At 45.3% G+C, this 24085-nt stretch overlaps 1 protein-coding gene across 1 annotated transcript in view; it reads right to left on the reverse strand.

Moving 5' to 3' along the window:
• agpat5 (1-acylglycerol-3-phosphate O-acyltransferase 5 (lysophosphatidic acid acyltransferase, epsilon)) overlaps nucleotides 1–20708 on the reverse strand; it is a 110040-nt gene extending 89332 nt beyond the window's left edge. Inside the window, exons 1-2 of the mRNA XM_078398906.1 lie at nucleotides 20330–20708; nucleotides 1137–1206 (exon numbers count right to left, since the gene is read on the reverse strand). Of these exons, the coding sequence (XP_078255032.1) occupies nucleotides 1137–1206; nucleotides 20330–20548 (289 nt within the window). The 5' untranslated portion in view covers nucleotides 20549–20708. The remainder of the gene's footprint in view (nucleotides 1–1136; nucleotides 1207–20329) is intronic.
• Between the last annotated feature and the right edge of the window lie 3377 nt (nucleotides 20709–24085).

A 24085-nucleotide genomic window follows, 5' to 3' on the forward strand; every position in this document is an offset into this window, starting at 1 on the left:
AACACCCTAATTTTGAACCCTCAAATTTATTTCCGAATCCCTCCAAGGCCTCACTTCACTATGGCCATGCAATTGCCAACATCACGGCAATTTGATATTTCAAATTTTCTTTCCATTTTTGGCCTCTTGAACACTGCTCATTTTATTCACTTCACTGATTGACAGCTGTGTCTTTCATCACTGGCTCCCAAATTTGAATGAAAACTACTTGCCTCTGTGTCCTTAAAACCATTTTTCTTATCAGTTTGAGCATCTTTCTTAGCTTTAATACAATATTTCCTCTGCTCTCCATGTGCAAAACAAAGGATTTGCTACGATTTCAGGCATACACTTGTTCCCCTCACCAGAAGGCTTTGGATCCCCTCACCAGAAGAACTTTAAATTATTTAAATACTTACTGACATGATACAAATCAAAAACTAGGTACACTGCAAAATAGGAGGGTGAACTATAAAAGAACATTTAACATGGTAAATTATGCTGAAGAGTATGGGTTGGCACGGTGGCACAGCAGTAGAGTTGCTGCCTTACAGCGCCAGAGACCTGGGTTCGATCCTGACTACAGATGCTTGTCTGTACAGTTTGTACTTTTTCCCAGTGACCGTGAATTTGCTCTGGGATCTCTGTTTTCCTCCCACACTCCAAAGACGTACGGGTTTGTAGGCCAATTGGCTTGGTACAATTGTAAATTGTCCCTGGATACACACAAAATCTGGAGTAACTCAGCAGGTCAGACAGCATCTCTGGAGAAAACAAATAGGTGATGTCTCGGGTTGAGACCCTTCTTGTTCCTACTGTGTGTTGAATATAGTGTATGGGGATCGCTGGTTGGCATAGACTCGGTGGTCCGAATGGCCTGTTTCCGTGCTGTTTCTCGGAACTAAACTGGATTGTTTCCCTCAACAGAAGACTTTGGATATCCCAGATGTCCAAAGAATTTTAAATAATTTCAATACTGACTAACATGCTACCAATCAAAAACTAGGCATACTGCAAAATAAAGGAAGAATAAAAGAACACTTAACGTGGTGAATAATACTGAAGCCTGAAAGAGTATTCTACATACTCGAGAATGAATATAATTTAAGAATCAGAGCACACATTTTACAGTCTTAACAATTGGCAAATTCACACACCTGTGCATTGATGGTTAGACAAATAAATCACATTCTCCTTTTTGCTTGGCAGTGTTCCATATATAACAACCTACAAAAAAGATAAGATGCGGAAAGCATTAATATTCATTGCCGGAAGAAATACAATTTGACATCCCAGTAAATTCCAACGTATTCAAAATACGTTTAAAAGTTGACCAAAGGTTATTAAATGAGTTAATATTCATTACACGATCAGTCCACCATTTGCATGGAATTACTACCTTGCATTGAGAAGTTGTGACGTTACCAATATCCATGTTAAATAATCCATCTCTGCAAATTTATGATGCAATTTAAATATCATACAAGCATGACACGCCAGAAAAAATATTTGTCTATCATACCATGTAGATCCATCATCAGATTGTTTTAAAAAATGGTCCCATTGCTTTTCCCTTTGTATTACATTTTTATAATTCAGCTCCTGTCATCTTTCCAGTTTTCCATCCTTTCCTTTGTTCTCCTCAGCCTTCCTCCAACTTAGAACTCACCTTTGTTCTTATTCTGGAGACATTCCACCAAAACCTAAAACATACCTTGGATGAGCTTGGATAGAGTGGATGTAGTAAGGATGTTCCTCTAAAGAGATGAGGAATTTCTTTAGTCAGAGGGTGGTGAATCTGTGGAATTCATTGCCACAGAAGGCTGTGGAGGCCAAGTCAATGGATATTTTAGGGCAGAGATAGATATTCTTGATTAGTACAGGTGTCAGGGGCTATGGGGAGAAGGCAGGACAATGGGGTTGAAAGGGAGAGATAGATCAGCCATGATTGAATGGCAGAGTAAAGTTGATGGGCCAAATGGCCTAATTCTGCTCCTGTTACTTACGAACTTATGAACACCTCACCCCTGTCTCCTGTAATTCTGCGCTCGATCTCCCCTCCTCCCAGACGGAACAAGGATAGAGTTCCACTGGTCCTTACCATTCATTCACGCACCAGCATCCGCATCCAATACATAATTCTCCGACAATTCCACCACAAACATATAAGATAATTAGGGGATTGGACACATTAGAGGCAGGAAACATGTTCCCAATGTTGGGGGAGTCCAGAACAAGGGCCACAGTTTAAGAATAAGGGGTAGGCCATTTAGAACAGAGATGAGGAGGAACTTTTTTAGTCAGAGAGTGGTGAAGGTGTGGAATTCTCTGCCTCAGAAGGCAGTGGAGGCCAGTTCGTTGGATGCTTTCAAGAGAGAGCTGGATAGAGCTCTTAAGGATAGCGGAGTGAGGGGGTATGGGGAGAAGGCAGGAACGGGGTACTGATTGAGAGTGATCAGCCATGATCGCATTGAATGGCGGTGCTGGCTCGAAGGGCTGAATGGCCTACTCCTGCACCTATTGTCTATTGTCTATTGTCATCAATGTGATCCCATTACCAGTCACATCTTCCCAACCCACCCCTTTCCACTCTCTGTGAAGACCACTTGCTCCACAACTCCTTGGTTCACTCATTCCATCACTTTTCCAGCTTGCTCTGTCCACTACAATTAGTGTGAAGAAGGTCCCAACCTACAATGTCACCTATCCTAAGATAGATACAAAATGCTGATGTAACTCAGTGGGTCAGGCAGCATCTCTGGAGAAAAGGAATAAGTGACGTTTCGGGACATGACCCTTGTTCAGACTGATGTCACCTATCCATGTTTTCCAGAGATGCTGCCTGACCCTCTGAGTTACTCCAGCACTTTTGTTTTTGTCTGTAAACCCGCATCTGCAATTCCTTGCATCTACATTAACCCAAAACATTGCTTGGGTTCATTGTAGATGTTGCCTAACCTGCTGAGTACTTCCAGCATTCTTTCATTACTTATCAAAGCCTTGCAACAAAATTCTACACATTCCCTCCACAAGCAAGTTCAAAAGCAGCTTTTAAATAACTTTAAGGACATTTTCCATGAATTGTCAATCAAGTTTTGTAGATGTGTCACACGCCTTTGAATTTTACTTAATTTCCAAAAATGTTCAAAGCAATTGAGTGTGATGGCAGTATTTTGCAGTTGGATGATGTATTAGGAACTTTGAATTTACAATGCTTCCAGAGAATTAAGACTAAACACTTATCTGACTGCAATGTTCCCAAAAGCAGGATTATGCTTAATGCCCACTTGAACAAAATGAGGCAGGCATAATTCTGTTTACTGACAGTAACAAATTGGCCTGCCTAAAGCAATAACTTTGGAATTTATATAATCAAGAACATGGCATTTTGTATCTCCCCATGCACACACGCCATTCCAAAGCACTTGACTGCCAATCAGATTAATTTTCCAACAGGACGAACAGGCATCCCAATGTTGTTAACTCTAGGACGGTCAGAATTAGTTCCAAAAAGTAAATACACATTCTCAAATATACACTCCTGAACTACGGCTTTCCATAACTAAATTGCCTCATCGAGATCCTATACTCCCTGCCATACCCACCACAAAAACAATTGTTCAAACACAACCTGCCATCACTTCCTCCTGATGAGCCTCACCAACCATATAATTTATCCAATGACACGTCCAACCTATACCATCTGTCCAGCTACCATCCTTCAATGGTTATCTGTGACCATCATCTCCTGGTCTGACTACGATCCTCTTTCCAACCTCCTTTCTTTGTTACTTCTACACTTTGAAGGGAAAGTAGTGTGCAGAGGAAAGACACTTCTTTTTAAGACTGTAAATACAGCATGGAAACAGGCCCTTTGGCCCACCGAGTCCATGCCGAGCAGCTATCATCCCATACACTAGTACTCTCCTACAGACCAAGGACAATTTATAATTTTACCGAAGCCAATTAACCGACAAATCTGTACGTCGATGAAGCTTGGGAGGAAACCGGAGCACCAGGAGAAAACTCACGCGAACACGGGGAGAACGTACAAACTCTATTCAGACAGCACCCTTAGTCAGGATCGAACACTGGAATCTGGCGCTGTGCCCCTCCCTTCTGTTGTGCACAGAGGCCTTATGCAAGGCAAGGATATTGAAGCCTTCCTTCCTTTTAATAAAGTTCTTCAAGCTAGACTAGGACTAGGACTAACCAGAGACTACACGAGTGGTGTTGTTTTGAGTATCACTATGCTAAAAGCAGGGAGCTCAATCCCAGGATATAGCATTTGGCCATTTTGACTGATGAGGTAAAGACTTCACTCTAAGTTGGGAATTCTCAATTCCAAATGACTCGATTCTCCGCTGCTTGGTACTTTCCAAGATCAGATCAACACATTTTTGACACTATGAAACATGAAATAATCTGGCAATTGTAAAGCCAAATCAAGTAGACTCAAGGGAGATTTTTAGTCATTATCTTTGTGAATAGCACTCTGCCTCAAGGCAAAATGGCTTGTTAATGCTTTTCGTTCTACAGCTGCTCAAATTTATATTTTTGTCTCAGGAGTATTTAGAAGGCCACATTTGGCACAACCAGGTTATTTCGAATATTGGGGAGTTAAGTGAACTATTAAGTGAACTATTAAGTGAACCATTAAGGCCTACTACTTCCAAACTAGCAAATCGGCGATGTCAACGAATATTTAGTTATACTCCATCCTCTAACCTGAAAATCATAAGCATTATAACATGGTACATTGTGCACTCAATTATTCACAATTCAATTCTGATTAGGGCACAAGGTGCTGGAGTAACTCAGCGGCCCAGGCAGCATCTCTGGTGACATTTCAGGTCAAAACCCTTTTCAGTCTGATGCTGCCAGTCCTGCTGAGTTACTCCAATATTGTCTTGTTTTGTAAACCAGCATCTGCATGTCCTTGTCTCCAATTAAGTTCTAATGACGTGGGAGTAGAAAACTACAGAGGCGAGGACACTGATGCACCAACCATCCAGTTACTTTTCTTGAATGAAACTTGAAATTTAACACAATTTTGGCTTCTGTGAGCTTGACAGTCATTGTGCGCTTTGTTTAAACATCCTCAGGAACTTGTTACTAGTGTGTACTGCACGAGAGGGGTAATTGGCTCTAATCATTTTTTGAGAATAAAAACATCTTTTGTGCACAAACAGGATGTCAGATTAGATTTGTCAGAAGACAAATGTGACATGCAAACTATGCTGTATGTGCCCACATTCTCCAACAATCTAAATTCGTATCAGATTTGTCATATGCATGCCAACAGCCAGATGTAGCAATGTAATGCTAATGTCAAACAAAATATTGAAAATAACTAATTTTAAACTATGAAATACCTTATCCACACAGTATAGTTTATTATGTTTCTAAACGTTTATTTTCCTAGTTTTAACTTACTTCAAAAGGTCAAAATATGCTAGAACTGCAGTAAAATTTAGAATAATATTCTTACAAGAGGGACATTATTTAAGAAAAGACTCAAAGACATGTCATTTCTGTTGAATTATTAAAGGGAACGACCAGAGCTAGTGCCATAGTATAATAAAGAAATAACGCACGGGATGAATATAGATTCTACTTCCAACAAATAGAAGTCAACCGTAACTCTGCTGAAGTGAAGGATTTCATCATGGAATACAACTTAGAAGTCACAGGTACTTGAAAAGTCAGTCAGAACTTTGCTTTGAAAAATCAGTAAGTTGTCAAGGAAGACCACAAATACACTGGGGATAATCTTGGTGACAAGATAGCTTTCTGAAGAAGAAATTGGAGGTCAACTCAAATATACAAATATATTCCAATGTAAAGCCCAGGTATCGCCTCCATATTAACTCTCTGGACAATACAGATCATTTGATGTCTCATCACATTAGATGGGACGAGGAATCCACATGAGCGCCCAAGCTCAGCATTTGGCGTGGGTGATGATGCCTTTTGATGCACCTTTGTCCAGACAGCACTCATGAAATCAGACCACAGGACACACAGGCTTTCTCACATAATGTGCATTGTTTTGCTCTGAGCACCTACATTCTGCATTGGCATGCAAGTCCAACTTGCAACAATTTTCATTGTCAGATGTTAAACAAATCACAGACATCATTGTGACTATGCTATTTCCATCAAGAGTATATTTTCCATCGCCACCAATTTGGCTATTCGGTTGTATTTTTATAATCTCTCCAATTCTACTTAGTTTCATTGAGTAGTTTTCTTTTCAACAAACTGAAGTTCATTTCTAGCCTTTCTGCTTCAGACTTGTTGATACAAAGCACTGGAGTAACACAGCAGATTAGGCAGCATATCTGGAGAGCTGGTGACGTTTCGGATCGGGTCCCTTCCGAAGACTGATCTCAGTCAGAAGAAGGGTCCCAACCTGAAATGTCACTTGTGCATATTCTCCACAGATGCTGCCCCCCCTGTTGATTTACTCCAGCACTCTTTTTGGTGTTATAAACCAGCACCTGCAGTTTCTTATTTCTTCATATGCCAGGATTCTGTTTGTGGACTTTAGCTCTGCTTTTAACACCATTGTGCCAGAGCTACTACATTACAAACTCTCCCAGCTGACTGTGCCTGAACCCCTCTGTCAGTGGATCATCAACTTCCTGACGGACAGGAGGCAGCATGTGAGGCTGGGAAAGCACATCTCGGACTCGCAGACCCTCAGCATAGGAGCACCGCAAGGCTGCGTACTCTCCCCTCCCCTTTACTCTTTCTACACCTACGACTGCACCTCCACAGACTCCTCTGTCAAGCTCCTCAAGTTTGCGGATGACACTACCCTGATTGGACTGATCCAGGATGGGGAGGAATTTGCCTACAGATGGGAAGTGACACGGCTGGCATCCTGGTGCCATCGCAACAACCTGGAGCTCAATGCTCTCAAGACAGTGGAACTAATTGTATACTTTCGAAGAGATCCCCCTCCCCTCCCCCCACTCACCATCAACAACACCAGTGTCACATCTTTAGAGTCATTTAAGTTCCTTGGAACCATCATCTCCAGGGACCTTAAATGGGGGGCCATCATCGACTCCACAGTCAAAAAAGCCCAACAGAGGATGTATTTCCTGCGGCAACTGAGGAAACACAATCTGCCACAGGCAATGATGGTCCAATTCTATACTGCTATCAATGAGTCCGTCCTCACCTTCTCCATCATGGTCTGGGTTGGCTCAGCCACCAAGCACGACATCCGGAGGCTGCAACGGATCGTTCACACAGCCGAGAAGGTTACTGGCTGCAACCTTCCCCCCATTGACGAACTGTACACTGCAAGGGCCAGGAAGCGAGCGGGCAAGATCATCTCTGACCCCTCTCAGCCTGGTCACAAAATCTTCGAAGCACTTCCCTCTGGAAGGCGGCTCCGGATTGTCAAAGCTGCCACAGCCAAACATAAAACCAGCTTTTTTCCCCACGAGTGATAGTTCTACTCAATAACCAAAGTCTGTAGTCTCTTTTTTGCTCTGGTTTATTTTCACCCACATGTTTAGACCGTAATGTTGTATCCTTATTGTTTTGATGTGGTTATGCTTTATTCGTAATTGTTAACTGTTTGTTTGTGTTGTCATTTGTGAGCGGAGCACCAAGGCACATTCCTTGTATCTGCATACTTGGCCAATAAACATATTCATTCATTCATATTTGCTGATGTTCAGTCTCTCACATTTCCTCCCTTAATTTGTATTAAGTTTTACAAGGTCTAATAACAACATCTAAATTGTAATACACGGTAAGCTATATAGATGCTTCAACATGAGACCTCGACATCAACAAGTGAAAGTGTCTGAAGAAGGGTTTTGACCCGAAAAGTCACCCTATACCTTTTCTCGGGAGATGCTGGTTGACCCGTAGAGTTACTCCAGCTTTTTGTGTCTATTTAAGTAAAATATCCAACTGCCTCTGACCACCCTCGCCACCCTGTTGTTCCAAATGCCTCTGGCTACCCTCTCCATTGATCCAATGTTAGCCATCTATCCACCTGTTCCCAGAGAGCAGGCTACTGTGTTTCTGCAGAAGACTCACTAAATCGCCTGTACTGCTTTTAAGCTTACAAAACGCTTACCTTGTAGATAATTTTCTTTCTCCAAAAATAAATGTCTAACAACTTTGGTAAATTAACTCAAATAATAAGTAAATAATACTTTCTGCAATTGTGTGTCTCTCGTCTGTAATTCAGCTGCAAATTTCAGAACATCATTCGGTAACCCGAGACTTAGCTTCTGCAGAAGCGAATGCATGACAATAGACAATAGGTGCAGGAGTAGGCCATTCGGCCCTTCGAGCCAGCACCACCATTCAATGTGATCATGGCTGATCACTCTCAATCAGTACCCCGTTCCTGCTTTCTCCCCATACCCCCTGACTCCGCTATCCTTAAGAGCTCTATCTAGCTCTCTCTTGAATGTATTCAGAGAATTGGCCCCCACATCCACCGGCTCGCCCCTGTCAATTTTCCTAGTTACATCCTCAAAAAATTCCAGTAGATTAGTCAAGCACGATTTCCCCTTCGTAAATCCATGCTGACTCGGAACGATCCTGTTACTGCGATCCAAATGCTCCGCAATTTCGTCTTTTATAATTGACTCCAGCATCTTCCCCACCACTGATGTCAGACTAACTGGTCTATAATTTCCCGTTTTCTCTCTCCCTCCTTTCTTGAAAAGTGGGATAACATTAGCTACCCTCCAATCCACAGGAACTGACCCGGAATCTATAGAACATTGGAAAATAATCACTAATGCGTCCACAATTTCTAGAGCCACCTTTCTAGAGCATGCAGGAGACTCAGGACAGACAATGTTTTTAATGCTAACTATATTAAATCTATGAACAATCCAAGGTGCTTTAGGATCCAAACTTGGAGAATCGTAATGAAATTCAAACTGGTTGTGTTTTTAGGCTCAGTTTCACAGCAGTCTCACAACAGTATACATTGGAATTTAGAAGGATGAGAGGGGATCTTATCGAAACTTATAAGATTATTAAGGGGTTGGACACGTTAGAGGCAGGAAACATGTTCCCAATGTTGGGGGAGTCCAGAACCAGGGGCGACAGTTTAAGAATAAGGGGTAGGCCATTTAGAACGGAGATGAGGAAAAACTTTTTCAGTCAGAGAGTTGTAAATCTGTGGAATTCACTGCCTCAGAAGCTGTGGAGGCCAATTCTCTGAATGCATTCAAGAGAGCGCTAGATAGAGCTCTTAAGGATAGCGGACGGAGTCAGGGGGTATGGGGAGAATGCAGGAACGGGGTATTGATTGAGAATGATCAGCCATGATCACATTGAATGGTGGTGCTGGCTCGAGGGGCCAAATGGCCTACTCCTGCACCTATTGTCTATTATCTACCTTTACAAGCTGTTACATTAGGATATTCTTGTACAATGGGCATACATTCAATGTTCAATGTTAGTGACACAATAATCGAGGCAGCCTCCTTCAATGACAAGCTGACCTTGCTTTTTCTCCACACTCTTCTCGCTATTTCTCACTTCTTTCCTGTGATAAGCTGTATCGGGCAATTTACTGAATGTGGTGACTGGCAAAAACCTGATCTGGAACACATCAGATTTCTGCCATTAGATTCAGATTAGTATTCCTTGTTCACATGAAACTCAGTGCAAACAGCGCACATGCAGCGATGATAAATAGAATAGGGAGGGAGATTGATCGTGATTGTATAGTGCCAGAACAGTAATCTTACTCTCAGCATAAGCAAGACAAAGGAGCAGATTGTTTGACTTCAGGAGGGGAAAGCAGAGGATCCACGAATGGGGAGAAGGCAGGAAAATGGGATTTGGAGACGGAGAACAGCCAAGATTGAATTGCAAAGTAGACTCGACGGGCTGAATGGCCTAATTCTACTCATATAACTTGTGAACGTGAATCTCTCTTCATTGTCGGGGCAGAGGTGGAGAGAGAATCAATAGCTTCAAGTTCCTGGGTGCAAACATACTGAAGGACAATAACAGAATAACTAGTGAAGTAGGAAAGAGTACATGGCAGCACCTCTGCGATGGCATTTTGAAAGAAGGTGGGTGGCACAGTGTGAGAGTTGCTGCCTTACAGTGCTAGAGATCCGTGTTCGATCCTGACTACAGGAGCTGTCTGTACTGAGTTTGCACGTTCTCCCTGTGACCTCATGGGTTTTCTCCAGGTGCTCCTGTTTCCTCCCACATTCCAAAGATGTGCAAGTTTGTAGGTTAATTGGCCCTTTGTAAATTGTCCCTAGTGTGTAGGACAGAACTGTGTACGGGTTTGGTCGGTGTGGACTCGGTGGGTTAGTGTGTATGATTGACTTGTGTACAGCATGATTTTTGGTCGGCGCTGACTTGGTGAGCCCATTTCCCCGCAATATCGTTAAACTAAAGTAATAGGTTCGGAAGTGGGACAGCAGTGGAGAAGAAGCTGTTCATGTCTCCATGCCTGGGCTTTTAAGCCCCTGGATTTTATCCTGAAAGTTAGGAGAGATAAAAGTGAATCGCCAGGGTAGTACCCATCCTTGACCATCCTTCCTGAGGCAACACACTTTGAAGAAGGATTGGAAAGAAGGTAGTAACAAGCCTGTGATGGAATGGCCAGTGTTCATAACTCTGCAAATTTATGGGGTCAAGAGCAAGGCAGTTAACATAACAGGCTGGGATGCATCCTGTCAAAATACCTTCTAAAGAACATCTGCACAAATTCGAGGGAATTGTTGTGGACAAGCCTAACCTTTTCTGATGCCCAAAAAAGTAAAAGCTTTGATGTGCTTTATTGATCATCGCATTAATAGCGGATCAGGTTAGGTTGCTGGTGATACAGATAGCCGAAACATGAAGCTGCCAATCTCAGCAGTAGCTCCATTGATAAGGACAAGGTTGTGTTCACCCCCCTCCTCGCTTCTGCAGGTCAACAATCGACTCTTTCGTCTTGCTGATGTCAAGGACTAGGATGTTGTCAAGGTTCTCCATTTCATGCCAGTCGTCCATCTCATTGCTGTTATTGATCCAGCTTATGACAGTGCAAACATCATCAAATGGAAAGATCAAGTTGGTGTTGTACTTGGCCATACAGTTCTGGGTGTGCATGGAATAGAGAAAAGTACCAAAATAGCTCTAGGGCAGTGCTTGAAATAGCTGGGGGGGGGGGGGGGGGGGTTTCTGTGACTGACAAGGGCAGTCTTCAGAATATTTTGAGAGAAATAATATATATAATTTTTAAATCAAATATGATTTGGAAGTATATGAAAGATATTTAGCAAGGATGTGCACTGATACTATTCGCCTTATTTATGAAGAAAACAATGGATATGATTACCATTTCCCAACATTTCCGCCACCTTCAACATGATCCCTCCTCCAGTCATATCATTCCATCCCCACCCCGTTCCGCTTTCCGTAAAGACCCCTCCCTTCACACCTATTTGGTTCACTCATCCCATCTAACCCAAACTGTCCCTTTCCGAGGGTACTTTCCCCTGCAAACGCAGGAAATGTAATACCCGACACCTCCATCCAGGGACCCCAGCAGCCCTTCCAACTGAGACGGAGGTCCACATGCACCACTTCAAACCTGCATTCAATGCTCCTGATGTGGTCTTCTTTACAAAGGCGAGACCAAGCGAGGACTAGGAAACCCTTCGCAGAACGCTTGTGCTCGGTCTATCAGGGCTTGCTGGATCTCCCGATTGCTAACCATTTTAACTCCCCTTCCTACAACCGACGTTCTCATCCTGGGCCCCAATATTGCTAGAGTGAGGCCACGGACAAACTGGAGGAACAGCACCTCATATTCCACATGTGTAATTTACTACCAAACAGTATGAACACTGACATTTCTGTAACAGCCAGCCTTCTCTCCATCCCCCCCCCACCCCACCCCACCATTTCCTTAACCTCCTTAAAAATGGATGCATACCCATTTTTCCCACTATCTAGCCCTTCCTTCCCCCCCCCCGGACTTAACATGTCACCCCTTTTCCCCTCCTGATCCGTCTCCCTTTTGTCTCCTTTTCATCTCTAACCTTTGTCCACCCACCTACCAATAAATCTCCCTCGCCTGCATCCACTTAACATGACCCAGGCTTTGTCCCATTCCCACATTTCCAGCTTCCTCCCCCTACCACAATCAGTCTGAATAAGGGCCGCTGGTCCACGTCCTTCACAGATATTGCCTGACTCACGACGTTACTCCAGCACTTTGTTTTACTTTGGATATGGTTTATTGCCAATATGAACTGTCTATTCTGAGCAACACTATTGATCCATGCCTCTTGAGAAATCTAACTATGTTCTAAATAGCATTCTGAAATTAAAATTTATAGGACCTGACTAAGCATTTTCCCCAATAGGGACAAATTACTGGGAAACGTGAGCAATGAAACAATGTAATCACAATCAATACATTCTGTCCAGCCAAATAACAATACTTTTATCTTGGCAATGGTAAGAAACACTTTAGCTTAAGTGACTACTGATGCTTATTGAAATGTAATTAACATAGCTGAAGGAGGACATTTCTTTTCTATTTTTCTTTGGGGAAGTTGGCAATCAGCACTGGAAGATATTTCACCCAGAGTACAATTTTAAAACAATATGAAAATGATGGAAATCTACTGTTTAATATTTGCCTCAATAGATGCTGACAGATAGGCCAGCGAGCAGTGCTGAACCTCTCTACCTCTTTGGTGACCCTCGGACTATCCTTGATCGGACTTTGCTGGCATTACCTTGGAGAAAGTAGGGACTCTGCAGAAGGACTTGGACAGGTTGGGAGAGTGGGCAAAGAAGTGGCAGATAGAATAGAGTGCAGCAAAGTGTGGAGTGATGCATTTTGGTAGTAGGAATAAAGGCGTGGATTACTTTCTAAATGGGGAGAGAATCCAGAAATCAGAGGTGCAAAGGGACTTTGGGGTGCTGGTGCAGGAATCCTAAAAAGTTAATCTAAGTTGAATCGGTAGTAAAGAAAGCAAACACAATGCTCTCATTTATTTCAAGAGGGCTCATCTCAGACTCTTGAACACTACCCAACTTCTATAAACTGTATTTGTTGCATTACAAACATTTAAAAGAAAAACTTGTGGTTATTTTTACAGTAGGCAGTAAATCTACTGAAGGAAATCAGAATTACGAATGCATGACAATAGACAATAATAGACAATAGGTGCAGGAGTAGGCCATTCGGCCTTTCGAGCCAGCACCGCCATTCAATGTGATCATGGCTGATCATTCTCAATCAGTACCCCGTTCCTGCCTTCTCCCCATACCCCCTTACTCCGCTATCCTTAAGAGCTCTATCTAGTTCTCTCTTGAATGCATCCACTGCCTTCTGAGGCAGAGAATTCCACAGGTTTACAACTCTGAGTGAAAAAGCTTTTCCTCATCTCCGTTCTAAATGGCCTACCCCTTATTCTTAAACTATGGCCCCTGGTTCTGGACTCCCCCAACATTGGGAACATGTTTCCTGCCTCTAACGTGTCCAACCCCTTAATATGTTTCGATAAGATCCCCTTTCATCCTTCTAAATTCCAGTGTATACAAGCCTTGCCGCTCCAGTCTTTCAACATACGACAGTCCCGCCATTCCGGGAATTAACCTAGTAAATCAACGCTGCATGCCCTCAATAGCAAGAATATCCTTCCTCAAATTTAGCGACCAAAACTGCACACAGTACTCCAGGTGCGGTCTCACTAGGGCCCTATACAACTGCAGAAGGACCTCTTTGCTCCTATACTCAACTCCTCTTGTTATGATTCCACATTTTAAGACAGATTACAGCTTTCAATTTGTCATTTGTGTAGGAAAAACATTTCAAATAAACGTAAAAAAACCACAGTGCCCTCCATTGAAAGTGCTGGATCATAATCTGCTGAAGCAAGACATCTCAACGCATGTTCCATCAGTAATGATTTTCCCCCCTCACTGCACAACTCAAAAATCTCTACATTTCAGGAAATGTCAGCTGATGAAAGTGTCATGAAGGCAATGGGGCATTTGAGTTCTTGAAATGACATCAGTGCATATTTATAATGACGTTTAACGGTTGAAGAAAAAGAACAACAGAGGAAAGGGAAAATTAGAATTAAATGAATGCAATGTAAAGTAAAGATGTTTAACAAACTGAACTGAGAGAAGAAAAAAATAATTTAATATTTGCAATTACCAGTTATGAAAAATGAGCGCTTCAAGCTGTTTTCGCCCTGGCTGAGAGCGTGATTGACATTGGAGAGTTATAGCTCTAATACAACCAAATCAAAACAAATTTCTGGAGCAAGTTAAATAGCCGATAAAAGTAGGTGATTTTTAAAATTCACAGGAAAGGCTGTGGTTTCCAACTACACTCTCGATGCAAATGTCAAGGGACAAAAGCTGCCGGCAGAGTTGTGTTAACTCAGTCTGAAGGGTTTCGACCCAAAATATCACCATTCCCTTTTTCCAGAGATGCTGCCTGACAAGCCGAGTGCCTCTATCGTCGCATGTCAATTCTCAACTCAGTGTCTCCCTTCTACATCATAGGATGCTTGATAATTTACAGCTTCATGGAACGCCTTTTCATTTATTCTTCTGCAGAGCATGGGGTTTAATCGTTTCCCTTCCTTTCACTCCCACACCTCCCAACAGTGGAATCACTAAAACCAAATAAGTCTTGCAGAATGATAGGAAGTGAGTTAGATAGTTTAACTTTTGTTCAAAATACAAAAATGCTTACATTCTTAACACATTTAAACAATGCTATTAAGTCGGTGGAGTGTTTTATTTTAATTATTTTTCCAAAAATATAAGCTTTGGCGCACTGATATTTACTGCCTCAAGCCAGATGAGTCCACAATATGCGGCAGAAATAGAATTAATGGTGTGGGATTGTGAGGGGCAACAACTAGCACTGGGTGTAGCTGAGAGTGGGCTCGACATCCAGGAGAAACCATAGAGACTGGAATCAACAGCATTATTAGTGAGACACAAAAAGCTATCTTCGGTTTAAACCAGCATCTGCAATTCCTTCTTAAGCATTATTAATGATCTGTACAAACTTCTCAATTCCCCTGAACCACCAGTTCCAAAACAATGCAGTCTGCCCAAATTCCACAATACTTCAGACATGTGAGTGAAGTTAAAAAAAAGAGGAAAAGTGCCGAGCGCTTGCGCTATGCATACAGCTGGGGGCAAAAAATTGGAAAATTTACACACAAAATTACTAGTTTCAAGCCTCTTTTAGTGCATTTCAAAGTAAAAATGGACATTACAAAATAATGTGAATATGTCACTGTATACCAATAACATTTTGAAGTAAATTCGCACATTAATTGATAATTAGCCCAAAAAGGAGGTAATTGGCTGTTCTGCTGTGTTTTATATTTTAACTCTGTCTTAATTAATTTAGTTATATAATCTTGTACATAAATTTAATATTTACTCATTACAGTTCCATCACTAATTTTCTGGCACTCTTGGTTCCAGAGCTTTGCTGGTTTATCCAGCCGGCCAAGAAAGTCGGCTATGGGGATAGATTTGCTGGCTCCAGCTGGGCTGGAGTTCCAGAGCCCCAGCCGCAGGTTGCAAATTCAACCCATCGATTAGCTGTGGAAGTCCCGATGAGGTCGAGATTGGCTGCCTTGCCCAGCCTAGGTGCCACACTTTCGGGGAGACTTCCAGGGCACAGGAACCCTTTCTCGCGGAACCCTAGTGTTCATTACAAGTCTTTACATCGTTTCTTTTCTTTTTATCCGATCCTATTTCTCCGTTGGTAAATGCGATTTTGGCAAAGTAAAAAACACGAAATCATGCAAAAAGCGTGGAAAATGGATTTTTAAAAATGCGGAAATCCGCAGAAACGTAGAAAATTCACATGCCTGATACTTGGAGCATACAGCAGCACAGGAACAGGCCCTTCGGCCCGCAGTATCCGTCCCAAACATGATGCCAAATTAAACTGATCTCCTCTGCCTGCACGTGATCCATATCCTCCCATTCTCTGCCTATCCAAATGCCTCCTAAATGCCACTGTTGCATCTGCTTTCATCACAACTCGTGGCTGAGCTTTCCACCCACCACCTTTTGTATACAAAACTAGCCCTGTACATCTCCTTTAAACTTGGTCCCTCTCACCTTGAAGCAATGCTCTTCAGTCCTTGGCATTTGCACCTCGGGGAAAAGGATTCTGACTCTCTACCCTATGTCAGAGATTTAGACAGCGATTTTCCGGCATACAGTGGCAGAAAGTGCCTGATCCGTCACAGTTGCTGGCCTCCCCACCAAGCTCTGCCACTCTCCCTGTAATCTGGACAACCCTCTCCCTCCTGGAAGTCTCCCTGAAAATGTAGCGCCCAGGTCAGGTGAGAGAGCCAATCTCGACCTCATTAGGACTTTGTGCCAATCGCCCGGTCAAATTTGCCACCTGCGGAGTCAGCAGCTTTGCCCTGGGCGTACATATCACTGAAGGTCTGTTCCGGGCCCAGCACATTGACTGGTTGTATCACAGCCTGGTTTAGTAGTTCAAATGCCCAGGAACAGAGGGGGCTGCATAAAGTGGCAGAAAGTGCCTGATCCGTCACAGTTGCTGGCCTCCCCACCATTGAAGGGATCTACAAGAGGTGCTGCCTCAAAAAGACAGCTAACATCAAAGACCCACAGTGCCCTGGCCATACTCCCACCTCATTACTCTCAGCAGGAAGAAGGTTCAGAAACCTGCGAACCATGACCTCCTATGGTACAGAGGAGATTTACTAGAATGTTGCCTGGGTTTCAGCACTTAGGCTACAGAGAGAGGTTGAATAGGTTGGGTCTTTATTCTTTGGAGCGTAGAAGGTTGAGGGGGGACTTGATAGAGGTTTTTAAAATTTTGAGAGGGACGGACAGAGTTGACGTGGGTAGGCTTTTCCCTTTGAGAGTGGGGAAGATTCCAACAAGGGGACATAGCTTCAGAATTGAGGGACAAAGGTTTAGGGGTAACTTGAGGGGGAACTTCTTTACTCAGAGGGTTGTGGCTGTATGGAATGGGCTTCCGGTGGAAGTGGTGGAGGCTGGCTCGATTTTATTATTTAAGAGTAAATTGGATAGGTATATGGATAGGAGGGGATTGGAGGGTTATGGTCTGAGTGCAGGTAGATGAGACTAGGTCAGGGAGAATGGTCGGCGTGGACTGGTAGGGCCGGACAGGCCTGTTTCCATGCTGTAGTTGTTATATGTTATATGTTATATGTTATATGTTAGAACAGCTATTTTCCAACAACTATTAGACTTTTGAACACTGCACAAATCTAACCACAACCTTACCTCACCAATGATTACTACTGACTGTTTTGGTTGCAATATGAACTTCTGTTTTGCACTATTATGGTCTGGTTACCTGGTATTATGATTGCTTTACTGATTATTTCAGTGATTTTTTTGTTGCATTAATGGGCGTGTAAAGCTGTCACAAGTAAGAATTTAATTGTTCCAGTCTTGGTGCATATGACAATAAAAGCCTTGACTCTTTAACGCCATCAAGTAGCAATATGTAGGAGGAAGAACAGGGTCAAGGACAGTTTATTGCTGAATGGGGAAAAGTCAGCAAGCAGCAAAGGCAGCTTAATTGATCATAATGAGCATATTCCAGCTACTGCTTGTGGATGGTGCGCAAAGTGAAAACCAGGCAATATTGTATCTGCTTCCTGCCATCCAGAGGTCAACTTCACCTACAATGTGTGTAATGTTTAAAGAACCCGATAAAATTCACTAACTTAGTACAGACGTGAAATGTAGAGTCAGGCAAAGATGATGAACGTTACCCAAGAAAACACCAGCGAGAATGTGGAGGGAAGAATTCAACAGAAAACTAAACAGAATTTAAGAAATCAAAGTAAAAAGTATCTTGCACCCAGATCTTGCACAGCCTTATTCCTTTTATCCTGTATCTTTATACTGTGGACGGCTTGATTGTAATCATGTATAGTCTTTTTACTCTCAGGATAGCTTGCAACAAAAGCACTTTTCATTGTATCTCGGAACATGTGACAATAAACTACACTAAAACCGAAAAAATGTCTCAGAATACAGTTGATGTAAATCATTACCTGTCATATCTTAAGCAGCTGATTTAACACCAGGCTTTTCCAAAACACACAATCCATTCCTCTCAAACATCTATGTCGGAAGGAAGAGGGTCTGAAGACGGGTCTTGACCGAAAACATCACCCATTCCTTCTCTCCAGAAATGCTGCGTTCCGTTGAGTTACTCCAGCATTTTGTGCCTATCCTCTCAAAAATCTTATTGTTGACCAGTAAAACTGATTTCTCCTTTATTAGCAACACCCTTACCCCAAATGAGACTCAACCTGAGCTAAATGAATTAAAAATAACACCTACTAACATGAAATACATTTCAGCAACAACATTGCTGAAATTGGCTTTTATTTGACAGATCCTAACAGGAGGGAGATCAGGAATAAATTTAAAGTAGTTCACGTTGTGACCAGAAGTTTGCTCAGGGCGGTAGGGTTTAAGGAATGATGTAAAAGGCACCAGGTGAAGAGGCAGAGGGGTTTTGGGAGGGAATTTCAGCATTCCCGTACAGATGACAACATGGATGACAACCACAGTATGATGGAATTTGTAAATGGACAAGTGAGGAAATGGACAAGGTAGAATTGGATGAATGAATAACACGCAAGTTGTACACAGACAAGAAACCTTGAATGGATCTAAGGGGGCCAGAGACCATTTGGGAAATGAACAATTCTGGATCACAGAAGGGGATGGCGCAGTGGGAGAATCCTGATGAGAATCAGGTTCAATCCTGATTATGGAAGCTGTCTGTACAGAGTTTGCATGTTCTTCCTGTGACCATGTGGGTTTTCTGTGGGTGCTCCGGTTTCTTCGCACTGTCCAAAGACATACAGGTATGTAGGTTAATGGGCTTCCATAAATTGTCCCTAGTGTCGAGGATAGTGCTAGTGTACGGGGTGATCGCTGGTCGGCACGGACTCGGTGGGCCAAAGGGCCTGTTTCCACGCTGTATCTCTCAAGTCTAAAGAAGATTGAATGAAGATACAACCAAAGCTTCTTTCTGCTCATTTGTCACTTGATATTGGATAAGCAGTGTGCCAATAGAGGTACAAAAGGGGAAGAGTGAGGTGAAGTTAAAGCAGACCACGGAAGTATCTGCAGTCTGATATTTTCCATCTAAAATATATGGATTATTATCTGAGGAACAAAACCTATTACCAAAGCATTGGCACATTAAGTCCAACATACATTTTTTTTTAGAAACACCAAAAAAAAAAAAAAATTCCTTGGACAAATAATTAAATCACTCAATGATTCTGAAAGAATCATGCACGTGTTATCAAACTTTTTTTTGCTATGCAAATCATTATACTATCACAATTCAGACTCACTATCCAGATTCAGGAACAGTTTCTTTCCAGCTGGGGGGGGGGGGGGAGGACAGAGGGGGAGGACGGAGAGAAGGGGTGGGGGGAGAGAGGACGGGAGGGGGGGGGAGGGAGGACGGGAGGGAGGGGGGGAAGACGGGGGGAGGGAGGACGGAGGGAGGGGGGATGGAGGGAGGGGGGATGGAGGGAGGGGGGGATGGAGGGAGGGGGGGATGGAGGGAGGGGGGATGGAGGGAGGGGGGGATGGAGGGAGGGGAGGATGGAGGGAGGGGGGGATGGAGGGAGGGGGGATGGAGGGAGGGGGGATGGAGGGAGGGGGGGATGGAGGGAGGGGGGGATGGAGGGAGGGGGGGGATGGAGGGAGGGGGGGGATGGAGGGAGGGGGGGGATGGAGGGAGGGGGGGATGGAGGGAGGGGGGGATGGAGGGAGGGGGGGATGGAGGGAGGGGGGGATGGAGGGAGGGGGGGATGGAGGGAGGGGGGGATGGAGGGAGGGGGGGATGGAGGGAGGGGGGGAAGGAGGGAGGGGGGGAAGGAGGGAGGGGGGGGAAGGAGGAGGATGGAGGAAGGAGGAGGATGGAGGGAGGGGGGAGGAGGATGGAGGGAGGGGAGAGGAGGATGAGGGAGGGTGGAGGATGGAGGGAGGGGGAGGCGGGGCCATGATGAACGGTGAGAGTCGTGTCAGTGTGACAGATATCGGGCCAGGCCGATAGGGGTCGAGGGACAGGAGGATTGAGAGGGAGGGAGGGAGAGAGGGAGGATGGAGGAGAGGAGGGGGGGAGAGAGAGGGAGGTTAGGGGGGGGGGGGAGAGAGAGATAGAGAGAGAATAGGGGGAGAGAGAGGGAGAGGGAGAGAGGAAATGGACGAAGGGACAAGGGACGGGAGAGGATGGGTGAAGAGCAGAGAGCAGGGGCAGGGGAGGGGTGAGGAGTGCCGATGGCCGCCGTCTCACCTGTACGCCGGTGTAGTTCTCAAAGAAGAAGAGTACGACACTCTGGTAGACGGTGTAGAGGCAGTCGTCCACGGGGTGATAGAAGCGCCGGGGCAGCAGCAGCGCCAGCAGCCGCCACGCCGCCCAGCCCAACAGGTAGGCGGGCGTCGTGCCCAGCATCAAGGCGGCGGGCAGCCAGTAGCGCAGCGAGTGCGTGTGCACCACCAGCGACAGCAGCATGGCGCCGCCGGGGGGACACACTCCTCCTCAGTCCCAGTCCCAGTCCCGGTCCCGGTCCCGGTCTCGGTCCCGGCCCCTCTCTCCTCTCCGCTCCCTCTCAGTCTCGCCGTTGCTCCTCTTCACCGCCGTCTCAGCGCCGCCATCTTCAGGTCAGCGCTGCCCCCACCCGCCAGTATCGCCGCCGCTCATTGGCCCAGCGCCGCCGCTCATTGGCCCAGCGCCGCCGCCTCGCCATGGCAACCGTGGGGGCGGGCCCGCGCTGCTCCCGGGAACCCGTCTGTCTGCGGGGCAACGTCTGTCTGCGGCGTGGCGTCTGTCTGAGGGGCAGCATCTGCGGGGCAACATCTGTCTGTGGGGCGGCGTCCGTCTGTCTGCAGGGCATCGTCTGAAGGGCAGCATGGCACAGTGGCGCAGCGGTAGAGTTGCTGCCTGACAGCGCCAGAGACAGTGTTCAATCCCAACCATAGCTGCTATCTGTACAGAGTTTGCACGTTCTCCCAGTTACCTTATGGGGTTTCTCTTGGTGCTGTGGTTTCTTCCCACTCTCCAAAGATGTACAGGTTTGTAGGTTAATTGGCTTCTTTAAATTGTAAATTGTCCCTAACATATGGGATAGTGCAAGTGTATAGGGTAACTGTGGTTACAGTAACATATGTCTGCAGGGCGACACCTGTCTGCCGGACAACATCCTTCTGCAGGGTAACATCTGTCTTACCTGGTCACAGTGGTTGGAGCAACATCTGTCTGCGGGGTAACATCTGTCTACCTGGTCACTGGTTGGAGCAACATCTGTCTGTAGGGTAACATCTGTCTACCTGGTTACTGGTTAGAGCAACATCTGTCTGCAGGGCAACATCTGTTTGCAGTGCAACATCTGTCTGCAGCACATCATCTGTCTGTCTACCTGGTCACTGGTTGGAGCAACATCTGTCTGCGGTATAACATCTGTCTACCTGGTTACTGGTTAGAGCACATCTGTCTGTAGCACATCACCTGTCTGTCTACCTGGTCACTGGTTGGAGCAACATCTGTCTGGTATAACATCTGTCTACCTGGTTACTGGTTAGAGCAACATCTGTCTGTGGGGTAACATCTGTCTATCTGGTCACTGGTTGGAGCAACACCCGTCTGCAGGGCAACATCTGTTTGCAGTGCAACATCTGTCTGCAGCACATCACCTGTCTGTAGTGTGACACTTGGACTGCATTGACTGGTTAGAGAAACACCTGTCTGCAGTGTAACATCTGTGTGTGGTGTAACATCTGTCTGCAGTGCCACATCTGTCTGCAATGCAACATCTGTCTACAGTGCAACACCTGCTTGCAATGCATGGTCACTGACTGGTCCATGCAACATCTGTACTGCAGTATAGTTACTGAAATGTCAGTTGCAACATCTGGTTGCAGTGAATGATCAGTAACTGGAAAGAGATAGATATATATTGGGGGCGTGGCTGTGTTCTGCAGCTGCGGCTCACCGGCAGTCTCTCCGTTTTTTTCCCCGTTTTTTTTGTCATTGTCGTTGTTAAATGTACGTTTTGTTTTATTTTTAATTCTGTGTATGTAGGGGGGTGGTGGGGGGGTTGGGGGAAACCTTTTTTTCAAATCTCCTCAACGGAGATGCGACCTTTACCGTGTCGTATCTCCGTTCGCGCTACGGCCTAACATCGTGGAGTCGGGGGCCTCCAGCTGGGATCGACCTCAAAGACTCCGGTCGCAGGGCCTGGACTTACCATCTCGGAGGCTTCGGCCGTGGGCCCTGCAGACCGCAACATCGGGAGTTCGCAGGTCCCTGGCTGGCGACCGGCTTTTGGGAGCTCCAGCCGTAGCAGCTTCGACCGCCCCGAAGCGCGAGGTATGATCAACCCGCTCGCAGGCCCTTCATCGCCCTGCGTGGCCCGGCCGCAGCACTTTACTTCGCCCGGTGGGGGCTCAGGACTTTCATCGCCCTGCGTGGCTCGGCCGCAGCACTTTCCATCGCCCGGTGGGGGCTCAGGACTTTCATCGGCCTGCTCGGCTCGGCCCTGGGACTTTCCATCGCCCGGTGGGGGCTCAGGACTTTCATCGGCCTGCTCGGCTCGGCCCTGGGACTTTCCATCGCCCGGTGGGGGCTTCAAAAAGTTGGGAGCCTCGATCACCTCGTGGCACCACGGGAGAAGAATGAGGAGGAGATAAGACTTTGCCTTCCATCACAGTGAGGGTGTGCCTAGAGCAATCACTGTGATGACTGTTTTGTGTAAAAAATTATATCTGTGTGTCTTGTGCTTTTTAATGTCTACTGCCGGACGCTGACGTGAGAGGACGCTGGCGTTGAGTATTCGCCGCTTTTCCGTCAGGATAGTTTGTCTGTTTGTTTCTATGTTAATTGTTTTTGTAAAGCGCTTTGAGCATGTGATAAGGCGCTATATAAAATAAATGGATTATTATTATTATTATAGCTGCATTGAGTAGTCACATATGGTCCAGTGCAACATCTGTCTGCATTGCCCGGTTACTGACCAATTGGTGCAACTTCTGACCACATCGCATGGTCACTGACCAGTTGGTGGGACATCTGTTTGCAGTGTATAATCGGTGACAGGCCAGTTCCACCTCTGGATACAGTGCACAGTCATTGATTGCTCAGTGCAACATCTATCTGAAGTAGCCAGTGCAACATCTGCCTGCAGTGCACAGTCACTGGCTGCTTTGGGTCGGATTTGTCTGCAGTGCGCAACACTGGTTGGTCAGTGCAATATCCATCTGCAGTGGCCAATGCAGCATCTGCCTGCAGTGCACTGGCCGTGACAGGTCAGTGCAACAATTCTCTGCCATGGTAACTGACTGGCCAGTGGAACATAAGGCTGCAGTGCCCTCATTGACTGATGAGTGCAATATTTGCAACCTGTGGCCAGTGGCTGCAGTGCACAGTCACTGACCAGTCAGCACAATATCTGTCTAGTGCATGATCATTGATCCGTCAGTGCAACATGTCTGTCGTGCGTGGTCATTGACTAGTCAGAGTAACACCCTGATGAAATACACTCTCATGGCCTGGTCACGGCAACCCTGGCCGGGGCTTTGGAACTCAAGCATGGGCGGAGCCGGCGGATCCGTTCCCATAGCCGGAAATAGAAGGAAAAAGGCCTTCGGCCCATCGAGTCTGCGCCGACCAGCAACTCTGGCACTATCTACACTACTAGCACCATCCTACAAACTAGGGACAAACCCACGCAGTCACAGGGAGAATACAAACTCCGTACAGACAGCACCCGTAGTCAGGATTGAACCCGAGTCTCTGGCGCTGTAAGGCAGAAACTCTACTTCTGCGCCACAGCGCCATTGATGTTTGTGGAAGCTCACTTTAAAAATATAAAATAATAGTAAATTCAAGGCACAGTAGCAAATAAAATATGAAAATTGACCCATGTTTTCAGGCTTTATGCTCATTAAAAGGACCTTGGAAAGGAGATGAGGAGGAATTTCTTTAGTCAGAGGGTGGTGAATCTGTGGAATTCATTGCCACAGACGGCTGTGGAGGCCAAGTCATTGGGTTGTT

The sequence above is a fragment of the Rhinoraja longicauda genome, chromosome 5, assembly GCF_053455715.1.
Source record: "Rhinoraja longicauda isolate Sanriku21f chromosome 5, sRhiLon1.1, whole genome shotgun sequence".
NCBI classification, from domain to species: domain Eukaryota; kingdom Metazoa; phylum Chordata; class Chondrichthyes; order Rajiformes; family Arhynchobatidae; genus Rhinoraja; species Rhinoraja longicauda.